Source organism: Oncorhynchus nerka, linkage group LG4 (genome assembly GCF_034236695.1).
Source record: "Oncorhynchus nerka isolate Pitt River linkage group LG4, Oner_Uvic_2.0, whole genome shotgun sequence".
In the NCBI taxonomy this organism is placed as follows: domain Eukaryota; kingdom Metazoa; phylum Chordata; class Actinopteri; order Salmoniformes; family Salmonidae; genus Oncorhynchus; species Oncorhynchus nerka.
Window position 1 is genome coordinate 22,270,759 of NC_088399.1, and position 21,229 is coordinate 22,291,987.

A 21,229-nucleotide genomic window follows, 5' to 3' on the forward strand; every position below is an offset into this window, starting at 1 on the left:
CTGTATCAGGGAATATCAGGGAAGGCCTCAGGGTATGCTGTATTTGATATAATGCACTGAACTCCTTGACTGTTTGAACCTGGAAATTAGAGCTTCTTTGGTTGTCTTTTATGTTCTTGCTAGAGCAGGTACTCCTCATAAGGCCCCAAAGGACACACCCTGACCAATAGTTTCCCTTAACCTCTGCCTGTCCAAAAATGAGCAATGTATTACATACAGTAGTTTGTTATCTAGTTGTTCAACTTCTCAAGCCAACAGAGCAAGTTGACTTCGACCTGAAGACAATTACTTTGAGACGTAAGAAGAGAGAGACCCAACTGAAAAGAAGGATAGAGTATAAAACATACTGTAAATATACTGTAAGAGTCTGGAGAGGTGATGAAGTGACTCACATATTCGTCTGTGTTGGGGTCCTGGGCTTGGGGCTGCTCTGGGACAGGGACCTCACAGTCGGGGCTGTAGTGTTCACAGTAGTCATAGGCAGCACGGTGGTCCGCCACAATCAACAACTGCTGGATGTCTCCCTGGAAACACACCGAAAACAGGAATTTATGAAACAACTGTAACCAGGAAGTAAACATGGATGGAAACAAACAAACAAACAAAACATTTAGTAAATAAATCAAGTAAAGAGAGAACATGTGTATTGCAGTGCTCTGCAGGCTAAACACAAACTGCTCAAACTAGGTCAAGGCACTGAAACATGGACGAGGTGACTAAGTCCTAAAGAACTCTGTCCCGTGTCCAACAGTCCTTTCTGATTAGTACTAAACACTGGGACATTACAGAACATTAAAGAACAGGCTACATGGGAGAGGCGGGAGGGAGCAACTAATGTGAACATGGAAAGTTTGAGGCACACGCACGCACGCATGAATGCACACACACACACACACACACACACACACACACACACACACACACACACACAGTGCGGCTACATTTCACCATGGAATAGTATTCTCACAGGGTAACAGTTTTTACCATCCGATTAACCAATATTCTCACAACATACTGTAAATCCATCCCTGTGCTAAAAGGGAAATGAGTGATTTGGCCCCGAGCTCATCACGGTAGACAAAGTGATCCAGTTTGACGTGCTATGGAGAGGACATGAGCCAACCTGCTCTCACACACATCCAATGAACATGCTGATTTACAGAGGTCACTGTACAGGGAAGAGAGGGAGGGAGGGAGTAGTGAGAGAGAGAGAGAGGGGGGGGAGGGGGGGGGGCTCAGAAGGATCCCCAGGCTGCATGGGGAGTTGGGTGTGAGTGCTATATTTTTCATCATTGACTAGACTTGAACCTCAACTATACTTGTATACATTTTCTGAGCCAACGTTAACAAGACATATCAAGCAATGAACACAGATTTTAAAAACGAACACACAAACCATGATTAAACATGTTGAAGACTGCTACAAACCACACATAACATTTCCTCATAAATACCAGCAGGCCATATGCCATCGTGTTTTTAATTAATGTATGTACACACCCAAATATGTAGGAACGTCAAACTATACAATCTCCAGCCCTCATAAAAGGAAAGAAATTACTTTGAGATGACATCAGTCTTTCATTAAATCCATCTGACAGAAGTTCAAAATAACTCATAACACTGTTTTGTTTTTCCATGCATGGAGAATCGTTGTTATTAAAAGAGATTATTTGTCACTTGTGGTCCAAGCAACAACAGTTTGTTGAAAAACAGGAATCTGAAGCTCTCTACTATAACATCACTTGTTTCATACGTACTGATTCTCTACATGAACGACACCACAGTCCAATGCAGCTGTTTCCTGTTGTTTTCTGGCTGGTCTTCATGATGGATGACAGGGCAACAAACTAGGACTCTGTCTTCCAGACAAAGAGGTCTGCTGGCCCCTCCAGCAATACACTCAAGGCTCGCAGGATATCCAGGCCATTGGGGCTGTTAAGATGCTGGAAGATGCCAAATTCTGTTTGTTCAATGTTGGAACTGGAAAATGGTAATTTGAACAAACATGGATCTTCACCAAACAGATACAGGTGTCAGTACTAAGTTGTCTACGGGTCTGTACGTGTATCTCTATATTTTGAACCACAACGGCCCTACAGTAGAAGTTCAAGATGGCTGCCCATTAGCTTATTGAAAATGCAATAAAACAACATTTAGACAGCTCTGGGAGAGTGAAGGAGGTAACTAGATGCTTCCCCTTCAACATCTCTCTTTCTCCCCCTTTCCCTCCCCCAGGCTATCAGGACGGGTGCCAAGGTGGATTCCGACCACACGTGGTGCGATCCTCAGTTCACCCAGTAACAGACACCGAGGACATCGCTGGAGCAATGAGAACACCACCACAGATTTTTTTATGAGCACACACACTGACGTCTTCGTACAGGTTACGAGGGAAGCTGTGTAAAATGGTCACACTGTAGAACCCTGATTAGGAGTTATTGTCAAGAGAAAACAATCTCTTGAAAGAATCATTCCCAGATGGAATCACACGTGTTTGTTTGTTCCTTTGGCCTGGAGGTGTTAGCATGGGCGCTGGTCAGAGTAGTGCACTATATAGAGAATAGGGTGCCATTTGGGATGTAGGCGTGGCCTCTTAATAACAATAAGGCTCAGCCAAGTGTTGCATGAGCTGGCAGTACAGAGACTGCTGGTGGTGTTATTTACCATATCGCATGCTGCCAAAGAGTTCATCCTATACAATGCAGACCTGATGTTTTCAGTAGATTTTGCCAAGCCTTCACCCAACCAACCATGTTAGAAGGCAATGGGTATTGGCACTGCAGCTGAACTAATACAGTCTTGGGGAACTTGTATATCTACAACTCAATGGATTCTCTCGTAGGAGTCAAACGCACAGCTAAACAGAATTCAGTCAGTCAGTTTGGCATGGACAAGCAGTAGTTTGGTTGAACCCAAGAGAAGAAATAAAAAGATTGCAGATTATAGGATGGGTAGAGAACAGAGAGACACCCTGTACTTTCTGACACTGTCACCTAGCCAGCCGATTTAACCACATCGCTCCAGTGGAAAAACTGCTGCCTTTGGCTTTTAGTTATGGAGTAGCAGTCTGAGTTATGGAGTAGTAGTCTGAGTTATGGAGTAGTAGTCTGAGTTATGGAGTAGTAGTCTGAGTTATGGAGTAGTAGTCTGAGTTATGGAGTAGCAGTCTGAGTTATGGAGTAGCAGTCCGAGTTATGGAGTAGTAGTCTGAGTTATGGAGTAGCAGTCTGAGTTATGGAGTAGTAGTCTGAGTTATGGAGTAGCAGTCTGATCTGAGTTATGGAGCAGTAGTCTGGGTTATGGAGTAGCAGTCCGAGTTATGGAGTAGTAGTCTGAGTTATGGAGTCGCAGTCTGAGTTATGGAGTAGTAGTCTGAGTTATGGAGTAGCAGTCTGAGTTATGGAGTAGCAGTCTGAGTTATGGAGTAGTAGTCTGAGTTATGGAGTAGTAGTCTGAGTTATGGAGTAGCAGTCTGAGTTATGGAGTAGTAGTCTGAGTTATGGAGTAGCAGTCTGATCTGAGTTATGGAGCAGTAGTCTGGGTTATGGAGTAGCAGTCCGAGTTATGGAGTAGTAGTCTGAGTTATGGAGTAGCAGTCTGAGTTATGGAGTAGTAGTCTGAGTTATGGAGTAGCAGTCTGAGTTATGGAGTAGCAGTCTGAGTTATGGAGTAGTAGTCTGAGTTATGGAGTAGTAGTCTGATCTGAGTTATGGAGTAGCAGTCTGAGTTATGGAGCAGTAGTCTGAGTTATGGAGCAATAGTCTGAGTTATGGAGTAGTAGTCTGAGTTATTTAGTAGTAGTCTGAGTTATGGAGTAGTAGTCTGAGTTATGGAGTAGCAGTCCGAGTTATGGAGTAGTAGACTGAGTTATGGAGCAGCAGTCTGAGTTATGGAGTAGTAGTCTGATCTGAGTTATGGAGTAGTAGTCTGAGTTATGGAGCAGTAGTCTGAGTTATGGAGTAGTAGTCTGAGTTATGGAGTAGCAGTCTGAGTTATGGAGTAGTACTGAGTTATGGAGTAGTAGTCTGATCTGAGTTATGGAGTAGTAGTCTGAGTTATGGAGTAGTAGTCTGAGTTATGGAGTAGTAGTCTGAGTTATTTAGTAGTAGTCTGAGTTATGGAGTAGTAGTCTGAGTTATGGAGCAGTAGTCTGAGTTATGTAGTAGTAGTCTGAGTTATGGAGTAGTAGTCTGAGTTATGGAGTAGTAGTCTGAGTTATGGAGTAGTAGTCTGAGTTATTTAGTAGTAGTCTGAGTTATGGAGTAGTAGTCTGAGTTATGGAGTAGTAGTCTGAGTTATGGAGTAGTAGTCTGAGTTATTTAGTAGTAGTCTGAGTTATGGAGTAGTAGTCTGAGTTATGGAGTAGCAGTCTGAGTTATGGAGTAGTAGTCTGAGTTATGGAGCAGTAGTCTGATCTGAGTTATGGAGTAGCAGTCTGAGTTATGGAGCAGTAGTCTGAGTTATGGAGTAGCAGTCCGAGTTATGGAGTAGTAGACTGAGTTATGGAGCAATAGTCTGAGTTATGGAGTAGTAGTCTGAGTTATGGAGTAGTAGTCTAAGTTATGGAGTAGTAGTCTGAGTTATTTAGTAGTAGTCTGAGTTATGGAGTAGTAGTCTGAGTTATGGAGTAGCAGTCCGAGTTATGGAGTAGTAGACTGAGTTATGGAGCAGCAGTCTGAGTTATGGAGTAGTAGTCTGATCTGAGTTATGGAGTAGTAGTCTGAGTTATGGAGTAGCAGTCTGAGTTATGGAGCAGTAGTCTGAGTTATGGAGTAGTAGTCTGAGTTATGGAGTAGCAGTCTGAGTTATGGAGTAGTACTGAGTTATGGAGTAGTAGTATGAGTTATGGAGTAGTAGTCTGAGTTATGGAGTAGTAGTCTGAGTTATGGAGTAGTAGTCTGAGTTATGGAGTAGTAGTCTGAGTTATTTAGTAGTAGTCTGAGTTATGGAGTAGTAGTCTGAGTTATGGAGTAGCAGTCTGAGTTATGGAGTAGTAGTCTGAGTTATGGAGCAGTAGTCTGAGTTATGTAGTAGTCTGATCTGAGTTATGGAGTAGCAGTCTGAGTTATGGAGCAGTAGTCTGAGTTATGGAGTAGCAGTCCGAGTTATGGAGTAGTAGACTGAGTTATGGAGCAATAGTCTGAGTTATGGAGTAGTAGTCTGAGTTATGGAGTAGTAGTCTAAGTTATGGAGTAGTAGTCTGAGTTATTTAGTAGTAGTCTGAGTTATGGAGTAGTAGTCTGAGTTATGGAGTAGCAGTCCGAGTTATGGAGTAGTAGACTGAGTTATAGAGCAGCAGTCTGAGTTATGGAGTAGTAGTCTGATCTGAGTTATGGAGTAGCAGTCTGAGTTATGGAGTAGCAGTCTGAGTTATGGAGCAGTAGTCTGAGTTATGGAGTAGTAGTCTGAGTTATGGAGTAGCAGTCTGAGTTATGGAGTAGTACTGAGTTATGGAGTAGTAGTATGAGTTACGGAGTAGCAGTCTGAGTTATAGAGTAGTACTGAGTTATGGAGCAGCAGTCGGAGGTGTGGAGTAGCAGTCTGAGTTATGGAGTAGCAGTATAAATTATGGAGTAGCAGTATGAGGTGTGGAGCTGCAGTCTGAGTTATGGAGTAGCAGTCTGAGTTACGGAGTAGCAGTCTGAGTTATGGAGTAGTACTGAGTTATAGAGTAGTAGTCTGAGTTATGGAGTAGTAGTCTGAGTTATGGAGTAGCAGTCTGAGTTATGGAGCAGTAGTCTGAGTTATGGAGTAGCAGTCTGAGTTATGGAGTAGTACTGAGTTATGGAGTAGTAGTATGAGTTACGGAGTAGCAGTCTGAGTTATAGAGTAGTACTGAGTTATGGAGCAGCAGTCGGAGGTGTGGAGTAGCAGTCTGAGTTATGGAGTAGCAGTATAAGTTATGGAGTAGCAGTCTGAGGTGTGGAGTAGCAGGCTGAGTTATGGAGTAGCAGTCTGAGGTGTGGAGTAGCAGTATGAGGTGTGGAGCAGCAGTCTGAGTTATGGAGTAGCAGGCTGAGTTATGGAGTAGCAGTCTGAGGTGTGGAGTAGCAATATGAGGTGTGGAGCAGCAGTCTGAGTTATGGAGTAGCAGTCTGAGTTACGGAGTAGCAGTCTGAGTTATGGAGTAGTACTGAGTTATAGAGTAGTAGTCTGAGTTATGGAGTAGCAGTCTGAGGTGTGGAGTAGCAGGCTGAGTTATGGAGTAGCAGTCTGAGGTGTGGAGTAGCAGTCTGAGTTGTGGAGTAGCAGTATGAGGTGTGGAGCAGCAGTCTGAGTTATGGAGTAGCAGTCTGAGTTACGGAGTAGAAGTCTGAGTTATGGAGTAGTACTGAGTTATAGAGTAGCAGTCTTAGTTATGGAGTAGCAGTCTGAGGTGTGGAGTAGCAGGCTGAGTTATGGAGTAGCAGTCTGAGGTGTGGAGTAGCAGTCTGAGTTATGGAGTAGCAGGCTGAGTTATGGAGTAGCAGTCTTAGGTGTGGAGTAGCAGGCTGAGTTATGGAGTAGCAGTCTGAGTTATGGAGTAGCAGGCTGAGTTATGGAGTAGCAGTCTGAGGTGTGGAGTAGCAGTCTGAGGTGTGGAGTAGCAGGCTGAGTTATGGAGTAGCGGTCTGAGGTGTGGAGTAGCAGGCCAAACACACTTGATTTTACTCACATACAGCATGTTAAAAGGGAAGGCTAAGTGTGTGGGCTCTAAATTAGATATAGAAAGCATCTAAATGAAAAATAGAGAATGTGCATATGTTTGCCTGTATCTGTAGCATTTCAAAATAAAAGCCTTTTTCCTGCACCTTTATTGAGTTACAATAGATCAAGGTCCACCATCGACCTTCCAGACAGAAACCACTGCTGTTTCAGTTGTGCCCAGCTGGCGGCAGGAGAGCATTCTATGGTTCTACCACATGTAAAGCCAATCATCTGAGCAAATGAATCATCCTCATATAATCATGAGCAGCATATTAAGTTCAGTGTATCTGCTTGTATATTTTAATGGCATGGTGAGGTGAGAGCTTGAGTTGCATACTAACTGGTTCACCATAAAGAGAAGTACCGAAAAGAGGATATATATATATACACTATTCTTTCTCTCTCTCTCTCTCTCTCTCTCTCTCTCTCTCTCTCTCTCTCTCTCTCTCTCTCTCTCTCTCTCTCTCTCTCTCTCTCTCTCTCTCTCTCTCTACAGTAATTGGAGAATTCAAGCATAAAACCCAGGAAAGGCTTGTTTTGATTAAGTGCGGCTATAAAGGGATGATGTTATCACCCCCCTCCTGCTGATGCCTGCAGTGCAGGGTGGGTGACATGGGAACCTGGGAAAGGGCCACCTCACACCTCACTAACAGCACCGCTCATTACTCCCAGCTCAGTGGCACCATTACAGTGGTAATTGCGCTGAACAAAACACCACATAGTTCTACTACTCTGCTCTCTTTGTCCTGACTTATTGACTCAAGAGATGAAACAACCTTAGACTTGGTAACACACATACACAGACACAGCAATACTAACACACACACACACAAATTGTCACAGTAATATACACACCGTTAGAATTGCAGTCACCCATATATACCATCAAATGTCCTTTCAGACAGCTTCACAGACACCCCAACACATATCCCCACACACACAATTAAGGCGTCAGCATGCTTCAGTCCGTCTGGCGCCTAGCCAAACTTGGCTAGGAGAACCGAATGTGTGCTCGCATACTCCCTTAAAAGACATTGACTTGAAAAACAATATAAAACAGCAATATTACTGTTTGTCCATTTTGAGATGTCGCAGCCATTACCCACTTCCTCAAAAGTCTGAATTAATCTAAGACAAGTGTCAAATTCATTCCATGCAGGGTCTAGTGTCTGCAGGTTTGAGTTTTTTCCTTTAAATTAAGAACTAGACAACCAGGTGAGGGGAGTTCTTTACTAATTAATCAACTTAATTCATCAATCAAGTACAAGGGAGGAGCTAAAACCCGCAGACATTCGCCCCTCTTTGGAATGAGTTTGACACATGATCTAAAGATTACTTGAGAAATCTGTCATTAATTTTGATGTTTTTGCCGAGGTGATCTTAGTCGCGCAATTATACATCTAACTAAGATGTTTGGTACAGTATTTCTCAATGAAAAAATTTGCATGAAAACAAGTCGTCTCTCGTTGAATGACAACAAAGAATTTACTGAAGAATCCCTACTGTTGACCAATCAATGACAAACGAGAGTAGACTTCGGCCACCAACTTCGCCTTGCCTCAAGAACAACATTTGTGTGCCCAAGCAGCCAAAAAAAAACTTACCCAAGTCCAAAACTACTAAAAACGTCACAAAATGTCATCATAATATATGCACAAATTCTTCGGAACTGTTTTGGGTGGGAAGCATGAGGACGCCTTTAGACACACACAGACACCAAATCAAACTGTATTTGTCACATGCTTCGTAAACAACAGCTGTAGACTAACAGTGAAATGCTTACTCCACAACAATGCATAGAGGAAAATATGAAAATAATAACTAGAGGAATAAATACACAATGATTAAAGATAACTTGGCTATATACACAGGGTACCAGTACAGAGTTGATGTGCAGGGGTTTGGGGTAATTGAGGTTGATACAGGATGTACATATAGGTAGGGGTAAAGTTACTAGGCAACAGGATAACAGTAGCAACAGTGTAGGATGGATCAAAAGAGTCAAAAGAGTTAGTGTAAACGGGGATCAATGCAGATTGTCCGGGTAGCTATTGTTTAACTCTGTAACTAGCTATTCAACAGTCTTATGCCTTGGGGATCCAGTTGGTTCCAGACTTGGTGTATCGGTACCACTTGCCGTGAAATAGCAGAGATAACAGTATAGGACTTGGGTGGCTAGTTTTAGGGCCGTCCTCTGACAACGCCTGGTATAGAGGTGCTGGATGGCAGGGAGCTCGCCCTGGTGATGTACTGAGCCATTCGCACTACCCTCTGTAGCACTTTGTGGTCGGACGCCAAGTAGTTGCAGTGATGCATCACAAGCAGTGATGCAGCCAGTCAAGATGCTCTCAATGGTGCAGCTGTATACATTTTGAGGTTCTGAGGGCCCATGCCAAATCTTTTCAGCTTCCTGATGGGGTTTACCCACCTGACTTATTCTCCAGACCCTCTCGCCCCCTCTCACCCTCCCTCCCCCCTCCTCTCCCCCTCTCTTACCACCTCACCCTCCCCTCAATTTTAGTCTCATCTGACCAGAGTACCTTCTTTCATATGTTTGGGGAGTCTCACACATGCATTTTGGTGAACACCAAACGTATTTGCTTATTTTTTTCTTTAAGCAATGGCTTTTTTCTGGCCACTCTTCCGTAAAGCCCAGCTCTGTGGAGTGTATGGCTTAAAGTGTTCCTATGGACAGATACTCCAATCTCCGCTGTGGAGCTTTGCAGCTCCTTCAGGGATATCTTTGGTCTCTTTGTTGCCTCTCTGATTAATGCCCTCCTTGCCAGGTCCGTGAGTTTTGGTGGGCAGCCCTCTCTTGGCAGGTTTGTTGTGCTGCCATATTCTTTCAATTTTTTAAATAATGGATTTAATGGTGCTCTGTTGGATGTTCAAAGTTTCTGATATTTTTTTAGAGCTCAACTCTGATCTGTACTTCTCCACAACTTTGTCGCTGACCTGTTTGGAGAGCTCCTTGGTCTTCATAGTGCCGCTTGCTTGGTGTTGCAGACCCTGGGGCCTTTCAGAACAGGTGTATATATACTGAGATCAAATCAAATCCAATTTTATTTGTCACATACACATGGTTAGCAGATGTTAATGCGAGTGTAGCGAAATGCTTGTGACAGATCATGTGACAGATCATGTGACACAGAATGCACACAGGTGGACGTTATTTAACTAATTATGTGACTTCTGAAGGTAATTGGTTGCACCAGATTTTATTGCAAAGTTGGTGAATACATTACATATGCATGCGCCACTTTCCGTTTTTTATTTATTTTAATATTTTGAAACAAGTTCTTTTGTTCATTTCACTTCACTAATTTGGACTTTTTTGTGTATGTCCGTTACATGAAATCCAAATAAAAATGTATTTAAATTACAGGTTGTAATGCAACAAAATAGGAAAATCACCAAAGGGGATGAATAGTTTTGCAAGGAACTGTAGCATCTGTTTAGCATCAGTCAACAACAAGGCTGCTTTTAGAACTATCTACTGCCTCTTTGTGACACACGTCTGAAAAAGGTTTAAAAAGTGTTTCAATGCACAGGAAAATATACTTTTACAGGTATTATACTGTATATGAAATATTAAAATACCCAAACAAATACTTGTGAAAATCTACTTTTTAGAGGTAAAGTTAGGCAACACGTAAGTTAGAGTTATGACTTACTGTATATGGGGCAAATTCAGCTTTATGACTAAGAGACTGCTACAGTAGCTCTGCTATAAAGGCTAATAATTGGGAAACAATAAAACAGGAGCCCGTGGAGCCCCAATGGAGGACTGCTGACATCACTGATGCCCACTCCTCACTACGGGCCATGGAGTCCGCTGGGTTTATGAACCACTACTGACCCAGCTGGACAAACTGACACACCAAGGGAGGGAAACTAGATAAAACAGGAGCCCGTGGAGCCCCAATGGAGGACTGCTGACATCACTGATGCCCACTCCTCACTACGGGCCATGGAGTCCGCTGGGTTTATGAACCACTACTGACCCAGCTGGACAAACTGACACACCAAGGGAGGGAAACTAGATAAAACAGGAGCCCGTGGAGCCCCAATGGAGGACTGCTGACATCACTGATGCCCACTCCTCACTACGGGCCATGGAGTCCGCTGGGTTTATGAACCACTACTGACCCAGCTGGACAAACTGACACACCAAGGTAGGGAAACTAGATAAAACATGGAGCCCGTGGAGCCCCAATGGAGGACTGCTGACATCACTGATGCCCACTCCTCACTACGGGCCATGGAGTCCGCTGGGTTTATGAACCACTACTGACCCAGCTGGACAAACTGACACACCAAGGGAGGAAACTAGATAAAACAGCTATAATAAGAATAGGAATACTTTGATGCATTTGAGGGGAGTGAATGAAAATGTATGTAATGGCGTAGTAAGTTTAATCAAATGCTTTTCCTTTCACTTGTTGACCTATGGGGCAGGAACTGAAACGCTAATCCAATACAGACACATCATCCTGATAGGACTTCTGCTCGACTGTCAATCTTTTTAAAGGGAGTCTTTGGAATTATAATTAAGCAACAAGGCACCTGGGGTTTGTGGTATATGGCCTGTATACCACGGCTAGGGGCTGTATCCAGGCACTTCGCGTTGCGTCGTGCTTAAGAACAGCCCTTAGCCGTTGAATATTGGCCATATCCCACAAACCCAGAGGTGACTTATTGCTATTATAAACTCTAACTATCTAATTATCTACTCTAACCCCTGTCTCTACTGTAAGTCCTCTCCACCTATCTACACTAACCCCTGTCTCTACTGTAAGTCCTCTCCACCTATCTACACTAACCCCTGTCTCTACTGTAAGTCCTCTCCACCTATCTACACTAACCCCTGTCTCTACTGTAAGTCCTCTCCTCTCCACCTATCTACACTAACCCCTGTCTCTACTGTAAGTCCTCTCCTCTCCACCTATCTACTCTAACCCCTGTCTCTACTGTAAGTCCTCTCCTCTCCACCTATCTACACTAACCCCTGTCTCTACTGTAAGTCCTCTCCTCTCCACCTATCTACTCTAACCCCTGTCTCTACTGTAAGTCCTCTCCTCTCCACCTATCTACACTAACCCCTGTCTCTACTGTAAGTCCTCTCCACCTATCTACACTAACCCCTGTCTCTACTGTAAGTCCTCTCCTCTCCACCTATCTACTCTAACCCCTGTCTCTACTGTAAGTCCTCTCCTCTCCACCTATCTACTCTAACCCCTGTCTCTACTGTAAGTCCTCTCCACCTATCTACTCTAACCCCTGTCTCTACTGTAAGTCCTCTCCACCTATCTACTCTAACCCCTGTCTCTACTGTAAGTCCTCTACTCTCCACCTATCTACTCTAACCCCTGTCTCTACTGTAAGTCCTCTCCTCTCCACCTATCTACTCTAACCCCTGTCTCTACTGTAAGTCCTCTCCACCTATCTACTCTAACCCCTGTCTCTACTGTAAGTCCTCTCCACCTATCTACACTAACCCCTGTCTCTACTGTAAGTCCTCTCCTCGCCACCTATCTACTCTAACCCCTGTCTCTACTGTAAGTCCTCTCCTCTCCACCTATCTACTCTAACCCCTGTCTCTACTGTAAGTCCTCTCCACCTATCTACTCTAACCCCTGTCTCTACTGTAAGTCCTCTCCACCTATCTACACTAACCCCTGTCTCTACTGTAAGTCCTCTCCTCTCCACCTATCTACACTAACCCCTGTCTCTACTGTAAGTCCTCTCCTCTCCACCTATCTACTCTAACCCCTGTCTCTACTGTAAGTCCTCTCCACCTATCTACTCTAACCCCTGTCTCTACTGTAAGTCCTCTCCTCTCCACCTATCTACTCTAACCTCTGTCTCTACTGTAAGTCCTCTCCTCGCCACCTATCTACTCTAACCCCTGTCTCTACTGTAAGTCCTCTCCTCTCCACCTATCTACTCTAACCTCTGTCTCTACTGTAAGTCCTCTCCTCGCCACCTATCTACTCTAACCCCTGTCTCTACTGTAAGTCCTCTCCTCTCCACCTATCTACTTCTCACTTCAACCTACTTGCCATCTCACTGTTTTTCTACCTCCCATCTCCCCAATTCTTTCCCTCATCCCTCCCTCTGTATTTCCCTCACTCATCCCTCTATCTTTACCTTATCCTCCTCCATGTCTTTCCATTTACTCTCTTTTTCTTCCTCACCCTCTCCTTCCACCGCCAGCCCCTCTGTCCAGACACCCCATCCTGGGATAACCTATCAGCAGTGCCATGGAAACCTCTTGATGATGTAATATGACATGGCCACCGTTCAAAGGCTGACATCAGTGGAGAGAGAAGAGAACTACACATTCTTTCCAGGGTCTGGACCAAAACCCTGGCTCACACTCTCTGTCTCTGTCGATATCTGTGGCTAGCAATCTCTCTTTCTCTCTTTCTCTGGTTAGACATCTCACTCTATCCATCTCCATCTCTACCTCTGTCTGTATGTGGTTAGACCTCTCTGTCTCCATCTATACCTCTGTATGTATGTGGTTAGACCTCTCTGTCTCCATCTCTACCTCTGTCTATATGTGGTTAGACCTCTCTGTCTCTGTCTCCATCTCTACCTCTGTCTATATGTGGTTAGACCTCTCTGTCTCTGTCTCCATCTCTACCTCTGTGTGTATGTGGTTAGACCTCTGTCTCCATCTCTACCTCCGTCTATATGTGGTTAGACCTCTATGTCTCAATTTCTACCTCTGTCGATATGTGGTTAGACATCTCTGTCTCCATCTCTACCTCTACCTCTGTCTATATGTGATCAGACCTCTGTCTCCATCTCTTTCTCTACCTCTGTCTATATGTGGTCAAACCTCTCTGTCTCCATCTATACCTCTGTCTGTATGTGGTTAGACATCTCTGTCTCCATCTCTACCTCTACCTCTGTCTATATGTGATCAGACCTCTCTGTCTCCATCTCTTTCTCTACCTCTGTCTATATATGGTTAGACCTCTCTGTCTCCATCTCTTTCTCTACCTCTGTCTATATGTGGACAGACCTCTCTGTCTCCATCTATACCTCTGTCTGTATGTGGTTAGACCTCTGTCTCCTCTACCTCTGTCTATATGTGGTTAGACCTCTGTCTCCATCTCTACCTCTGTCTATATGTGGTTAGACCTCGGTCTCCATCTCTACCTCTGTGTGTATGTGGTTAGACCTCTCTGTCTCCATCTCTACCTCTGTCTGTATGTGGTTAGACCTCTCTGTCTCCATCTCTACCTCTGTCTGTATGTGGTTAGACCTCTGTCTCCTCTACCTCTGTCTATATGTGGTTAGACCTCTGTCTCCATCTCTACCTCTGTCTATATGTGGTTAGACCTCGGTCTCCATCTCTACCTCTGTGTGTATGTGGTTAGACCTCTCTGTCTCCATCTCTACCTCTGTCTGTATGTGGTTAGACCTCTGTCTCCATCTCTACCTCTGTCTGTATGTGGTTAGACCTCTCTGTCTCCATCTCCATCGCTACCTCTGTCTGTATGTGGTTAGACCTCTCTGTCTCCATCTCTACCTCTGTCTGTATGTGGTTAGACCTCTCTGTCTCCATCTCTACCTCTGTCTATATGTGGTTAGACCTCTGTCTCCATCTCTACCTCTGTCTATATGTGGTTAGACCTCTGTCTCCATCTCTTTCTCTGTCTATATGTGGTTAGACCTCTCTGTCTCCATCTCCATCTCTACCTCTGTCTGTATGTGGTTAGACCTCTGTCTGTATGTGGTTTGACCGCTCTGTCTCCATCTCCATCTCTACCTCTGTCTGTATGTGGTTAGACCTCTGTCTCCTCTACCTCTGTCTATATGTGGTTAGACCTCTGTCTCCATCTCTACCTCTGTCTATATGTGGTTAGACCTCGGTCTCCATCTCTACCTCTGTGTGTATGTGGTTAGACCTCTCTGTCTCCATCTCTACCTCTGTCTGTATGTGGTTAGACCTCTCTGTCTCCATCTCTACCTCTGTCTGTATGTGGTTAGACCTCTGTCTCCTCTACCTCTGTCTATATGTGGTTAGACCTCTGTCTCCATCTCTACCTCTGTCTATATGTGGTTAGACCTCGGTCTCCATCTCTACCTCTGTGTGTATGTGGTTAGACCTCTCTGTCTCCATCTCTACCTCTGTCTGTATGTGGTTAGACCTCTCTGTCTCCATCTCTACCTCTGTCTGTATGTGGTTAGACCTCTCTGTCTCCATCTCCATCGCTACCTCTGTCTGTATGTGGTTAGACCTCTCTGTCTCCATCTCTACCTCTGTCTGTATGTGGTTAGACCTCTCTGTCTCCATCTCTACCTCTGTCTATATGTGGTTAGACCTCTGTCTCCATCTCTACCTCTGTCTATATGTGGTTAGACCTCTGTCTCCATCTCTTTCTCTGTCTATATGTGGTTAGACCTCTCTGTCTCCATCTCCATCTCTACCTCTGTCTGTATGTGGTTAGACCTCTGTCTGTATGTGGTTTGACCGCTCTGTCTCCATCTCCATCTCTACCTCTGTCTGTATGTGGTTAGACGTCTCTGTCTGTATGTGGTTAGACCTCTGTCTCCATCTCTTTCTCTGTCTGTATGTGGTTAGACCTCTGTCTCCATCTCTACCTCTGTCTGTAAGTGGTTAGACCTCTGTCTGTATGTGGTTAGACCTCTGTCTCCATCTCTTTCTCTGTCTGTATGTGGTTAGACCTCTGTCTCCATCTCTACCTCTGTCTGTAAGTGGTTAGACCTCTGTCTGTATGTGGTTAGACCTCTGTCTTCATCTCTTTCTCTGTCTATATGTGGTTAGACCTCTGTCTCCATCTCTACATCTGTCTGTATGTGGTTAGACCTCTGTCTCCATCTCTACATCTGTCTGTATGTGGTTAGACCTCTCTGACTTCATCTCTTTCTCTGTCTATATGTGGTTAGACATCTCTGTCTCCATCTCTACATCTGTCTGTATGTGCTTAGACCTCTCTGACTTCATCTCTATCTCTGTCTATATGTGGTTAGACATCTCTGTCTCCATCTCTATATCTGTCTGTATGTGCTTAGACCTCTCTGTCTTCATCTCTACCTCTGTCTGTATGTGGTTAGACCTCTGTCTCCATCTCTACATCTGTCTGTATGTGGTTAGACCTCTCTGTCTCCATCTCTACCTCTACCTCTGTCGATATGTGGTTAGACATCTCTGTCTCCATCTCTACCTCTACCTCTGTCTATATGTGATCAGACCTCTGTCTCCATCTCTTTCTCTACCTCTGTCTATATGTGGTCAAACCTCTCTGTCTCCATCTATACCTCTGTCTGTATGTGGTTAGACATCTCTGTCTCCATCTCTACCTCTACCTCTGTCTATATGTGATCAGACCTCTCTGTCTCCATCTCTTTCTCTACCTCTGTCTATATATGGTTAGACCTCTCTGTCTCCATCTCTTTCTCTACCTCTGTCTATATGTGGACAGACCTCTCTGTCTCCATCTATACCTCTGTCTGTATGTGGTTAGACCTCTGTCTCCTCTACCTCTGTCTATATGTGGTTAGACCTCTGTCTCCATCTCTACCTCTGTCTATATGTGGTTAGACCTCGGTCTCCATCTCTACCTCTGTGTGTATGTGGTTAGACCTCTCTGTCTCCATCTCTACCTCTGTCTGTATGTGGTTAGACCTCTCTGTCTCCATCTCTACCTCTGTCTGTATGTGGTTAGACCTCTGTCTCCTCTACCTCTGTCTATATGTGGTTAGACCTCTGTCTCCATCTCTACCTCTGTCTATATGTGGTTAGACCTCGGTCTCCATCTCTACCTCTGTGTGTATGTGGTTAGACCTCTCTGTCTCCATCTCTACCTCTGTCTGTATGTGGTTAGACCTCTGTCTCCATCTCTACCTCTGTCTGTATGTGGTTAGACCTCTCTGTCTCCATCTCCATCGCTACCTCTGTCTGTATGTGGTTAGACCTCTCTGTCTCCATCTCTACCTCTGTCTGTATGTGGTTAGACCTCTCTGTCTCCATCTCTACCTCTGTCTGTATGTGGTTAGACCTCTGTCTCCTCTACCTCTGTCTATATGTGGTTAGACCTCTGTCTCCATCTCTACCTCTGTCTATATGTGGTTAGACCTCGGTCTCCATCTCTACCTCTGTGTGTATGTGGTTAGACCTCTCTGTCTCCATCTCTACCTCTGTCTGTATGTGGTTAGACCTCTCTGTCTCCATCTCTACCTCTGTCTGTATGTGGTTAGACCTCTCTGTCTCCATCTCCATCGCTACCTCTGTCTGTATGTGGTTAGACCTCTCTGTCTCCATCTCTACCTCTGTCTGTATGTGGTTAGACCTCTCTGTCTCCATCTCTACCTCTGTCTATATGTGGTTAGACCTCTGTCTCCATCTCTACCTCTGTCTATATGTGGTTAGACCTCTGTCTCCATCTCTTTCTCTGTCTATATGTGGTTAGACCTCTCTGTCTCCATCTCCATCTCTACCTCTGTCTGTATGTGGTTAGACCTCTGTCTGTATGTGGTTAGACGTCTCTGTCTGTATGTGGTTAGACCTCTGTCTCCATCTCTTTCTCTGTCTGTATGTGGTTAGACCTCTGTCTCCATCTCTTTCTCTGTCTGTATGTGGTTAGACCTCTGTCTCCATCTCTACCTCTGTCTGTAAGTGGTTAGATCTCTGTCTGTATGTGGTTAGACCTCTGTCTCCATCTCTTTCTCTGTCTGTATGTGGTTAGACCTCTGTCTCCATCTCTACCTCTGTCTGTAAGTGGTTAGACCTCTGTCTGTATGTGGTTAGACCTCTGTCTTCATCTCTTTCTCTGTCTATATGTGGTTAGACCTCTGTCTCCATCTCTACATCTGTCTGTATGTGGTTAGACCTCTGTCTCCATCTCTACATCTGTCTGTATGTGGTTAGACCTCTCTGACTTCATCTCTTTCTCTGTCTATATGTGGTTAGACATCTCTGTCTCCATCTCTACATCTGTCTGTATGTGCTTAGACCTCTCTGACTTCATCTCTATCTCTGTCTATATGTGGTTAGACATCTCTGTCTCCATCTCTATATCTGTCTGTATGTGCTTAGACCTCTCTGTCTTCATCTCTACCTCTGTCTGTATGTGGTTAGACCTCTGTCTCCATCTCTACATCTGTCTGTATGTGGTTAGACCTCTCTGTCTCCATCTCTACATCTGTCTGTATGTGGTTAGACCTCTCTGTCTCCATCTCTACCTCTGTCAATGTGTGGTTAGACCTCTCTGTCTCTTTCTCTACCTCTGTCTGTATGTGGTTAGACCTCTCTGTCTCCATCTCTACATCTGTCTGTATGTGGTTAGACCTCTCTGTCTCCATCTCTACCTCTGTCTGTATCTGCTTAGACCTCTGTCTCCATCTCTACCTCTGTCTGTATGTGGTTAGACCTCTCTGTCTCCATCTCTACCTCCGTCTATATGTGGTTAGACCTCTCTGTCTCCATCTCTACATCTGTCTGTATGTGGTTAGACCTCTGTCTCCATCTCTTTCTCTACCTCTGTCTATATGTGCTTAGACCTCTGTCTCCATCTCTTTCTCTGTCTGTATGTGGTTAGACCTCTGTCTCCATCTCTACCTCTGTCTATATGTGGTTAGACCGCTCTGTCTCCATCTCCATCTCTGTCTGTATGTGGTTAGACCTCTTTCTCCATCTCTACCTCTGTCTGTATGTGGTTAGACCTCTGTCTCCTTCTCTACCTCTGTCTATATGTGGTTAGACCGCTCTGTCTCCATCTCCATCTCTACCTCTGTCTGTAAGTGGTTAGACCTCTGTCTGTATGTGGTTAGACCTCTGTCTCCTTCTCTACCTCTGTCTATATGTGGTTAGACCGCTCTGTCTCCATCTCCATCTCTGTCTGTATGTGGTTAGACCTCTTTCTCCATCTCTACCTCTGTCTGTATGTGGTTAGACCTCTGTCTCCTTCTCTACCTCTGTCTATATGTGGTTAGACCGCTCTGTCTCCATCTCCATCTCTACCTCTGTCTGTAAGTGGTTAGACCTCTGTCTGTATGTGGTTAGACCTCTGTGTCCATCTTTACCTCTGTCTGTATGTGCTTAGACCTCTCTGTCTTCATCTCTACCTCTGTCTGTATGTGGTTAGACCTCTGTCTCCATCTCTACCTCTGTCTATATGTGGTTAGACATCTTTGTCTCCATCTCTACCTCTGTCTATATGTGGTTAGACCTCTGTCTCCATCTCTACCTCTATCTGTATGTGGTTAGACCTCTCTGTCTCCATCTCTACCTCTATCTGTATGTGGTTAGACCTCTCTGTCTCCATCTCTACCTCTGTCTATATGTGGTTAGACCTCTGTCTCCATCTCTACCTCTGTCTGTATGTGCTTAGACCTCTGTCTCCATCTCTACCTCTGTCTGTATGTGGTTAGACCTCTGTCTCCATCTCTACCTCTGTCTATATGTGGTTAGACCTCTCTGTCTCCATCTCTTTCTCAACCTCTGTCTGTATGTGGTTAGACCTCTCTGTCTCCATCTCTACCTCTGTCTATGTGTGGTTAGACCTCTGTCTCCTTCTCTACCTCTGTCTATATGTGGTTAGACCTCTGTCTCCATCTTTACCTCTGTCTATATATGGTTAGACCTCTCTGTCTCCATCTCTACCTCCGTCTATATGTGGTTAGACCTCTCTGTCTCCATCTCTAACTCTGTCAATGTGTGGTTAGACCTCTCTGTCTCTTTCTCTACCTCTGTCTGTATGTGGTTAGACCTCTCTGTCTCCATCTCTACATCTGTCTGTATGTGGTTAGACCTCTCTGTCTCCATCTCTACCTCTGTCTGTATCTGCTTAGACCTCTGTCTCCATCTCTACCTCTGTCTGTATGTGGTTAGACCTCTCTGTCTCCATCTCTACCTCCGTCTATATGTGGTTAGACCTCTCTGTCTCCATCTCTACATCTGTCTGTATGTGCTTAGACCTCTGTCTCCATCTCTTTCTCTGTCTGTATGTGGTTAGACCTCTGTCTCCTTCTCTACCTCTGTCTATATATGGTTAGACCGCTCTGTCTCCATCTCCATCTCTGTCTGTATGTGGTTAGACCTCTTTCTCCATCTCTACCTCTGTCTGTATGTGGTTAGACCTCTGTCTCCTTCTCTACCTCTGTCTATATGTGGTTAGACCGCTCTGTCTCCATCTCCATCTCTACCTCTGTCTGTAAGTGGTTAGACCTCTGTCTGTATGTGGTTAGACCTCTGTCTCCATCTTTACCTCTGTCTGTATGTGCTTAGACCTCTCTGTCTTCATCTCTACCTCTGTCTGTATGTGGTTAGACCTCTGTCTCCATCTCTACCTCTGTCTATATGTGGTTAGACATCTCTGTCTCCATCTCTACCTCTGTCTATATGTTGTTAGACCTCTGTCTCCATCTCTACCTCTATCTGTATGTGGTTAGACCTCTCTGTCTCCATCTCTACCTCTATCTGTATGTGGTTAGACCTCTCTGTCTCCATCTCTACCTCTGTCTATATGTGGTTAGACCTCTGTCTCCATCTCTACCTCTGTCTGTATGTGCTTAGACCTCTGTCTCCATCTCTACCTCTGTCTGTATGTGGTTAGACCTCTGTCTCCATCTCTACCTCTGTCTATATGTGGTTAGACCTCTCTGTCTCCATCTCTTTCTCGACCTCTGTCTGTATGTGGTTAGACCTCTGTCTCCATCTCTACCTCTGTCTGTATGTGGTTAGACCTCTGTCTCCATCTCTACCTCTGTCTGTATGTGGTTAGACCTCTGTCTCCATCTCTACCTCTGTCTGTATGTGGTTAGACCTCTGTCTCCATCTCTACCTCTGTCTGTATGTGGTTAGACCTCTGTCTCCATCTCTACCTCTGTCTGTATGTGCTTAGACCTCTGTCTCCTTCTCTACCTCTGTCTATATGTGGTTAGACCTCTCTGTCTCCATCTCTTTCTCGACCTCTGTCTGTATGTGGTTAGACCTCTGTCTCCATCTCTACCTCTGTCTGTATGTGGTTAGACCTCTGTCTCCATCTCTACCTCTGTCTATGTGTGGTTAGACCTCTGTCTCCTTCTCTACCTCTGTCTATATGTGGTTAGACCGCTCTGTCTCCATCTCCATCTCTACCTCTGTCTGTAAGTGGTTAGACCTCTGTCTATATGTGGTTAGACCTCTGTCTCCATCTTTACCTCTGTCTATATATGGTTAGACCTCTCTGTCTCCATCTCTACCTCCGTCTATATGTGGTTAGACCTCTCTGTCTCCATCTCTAACTCTGTCAATGTGTGGTTAGACCTCTCTGTCTCTTTCTCTACCTCTGTCTGTATGTGGTTAGACCTCTCTGTCTCCATCTCTACATCTGTCTGTATGTGGTTAGACCTCTCTGTCTCCATCTCTACCTCTGTCTGTATCTGCTTAGACCTCTGTCTCCATCTCTACCTCTGTCTGTATGTGGTTAGACCTCTCTGTCTCCATCTCTACCTCCGTCTATATGTGGTTAGACCTCTCTGTCTCCATCTCTACATCTGTCTGTATGTGGTTAGACCTCTG

General features: G+C 44.7%; 1 protein-coding gene across 1 annotated transcript in view; it reads right to left on the reverse strand.

Annotated features, from left to right (window-relative positions):
* LOC115117050 (collagen alpha-1(XI) chain-like) overlaps positions 1–21,229 on the reverse strand; it is a 175,203-nt gene that overhangs the window by 82,813 nt on the left and 71,161 nt on the right. The window contains exon 5 of the mRNA XM_065017354.1: positions 393–524. Coding sequence (XP_064873426.1) covers positions 393–524 — 132 coding nt within the window. The remainder of the gene's footprint in view (positions 1–392; positions 525–21,229) is intronic.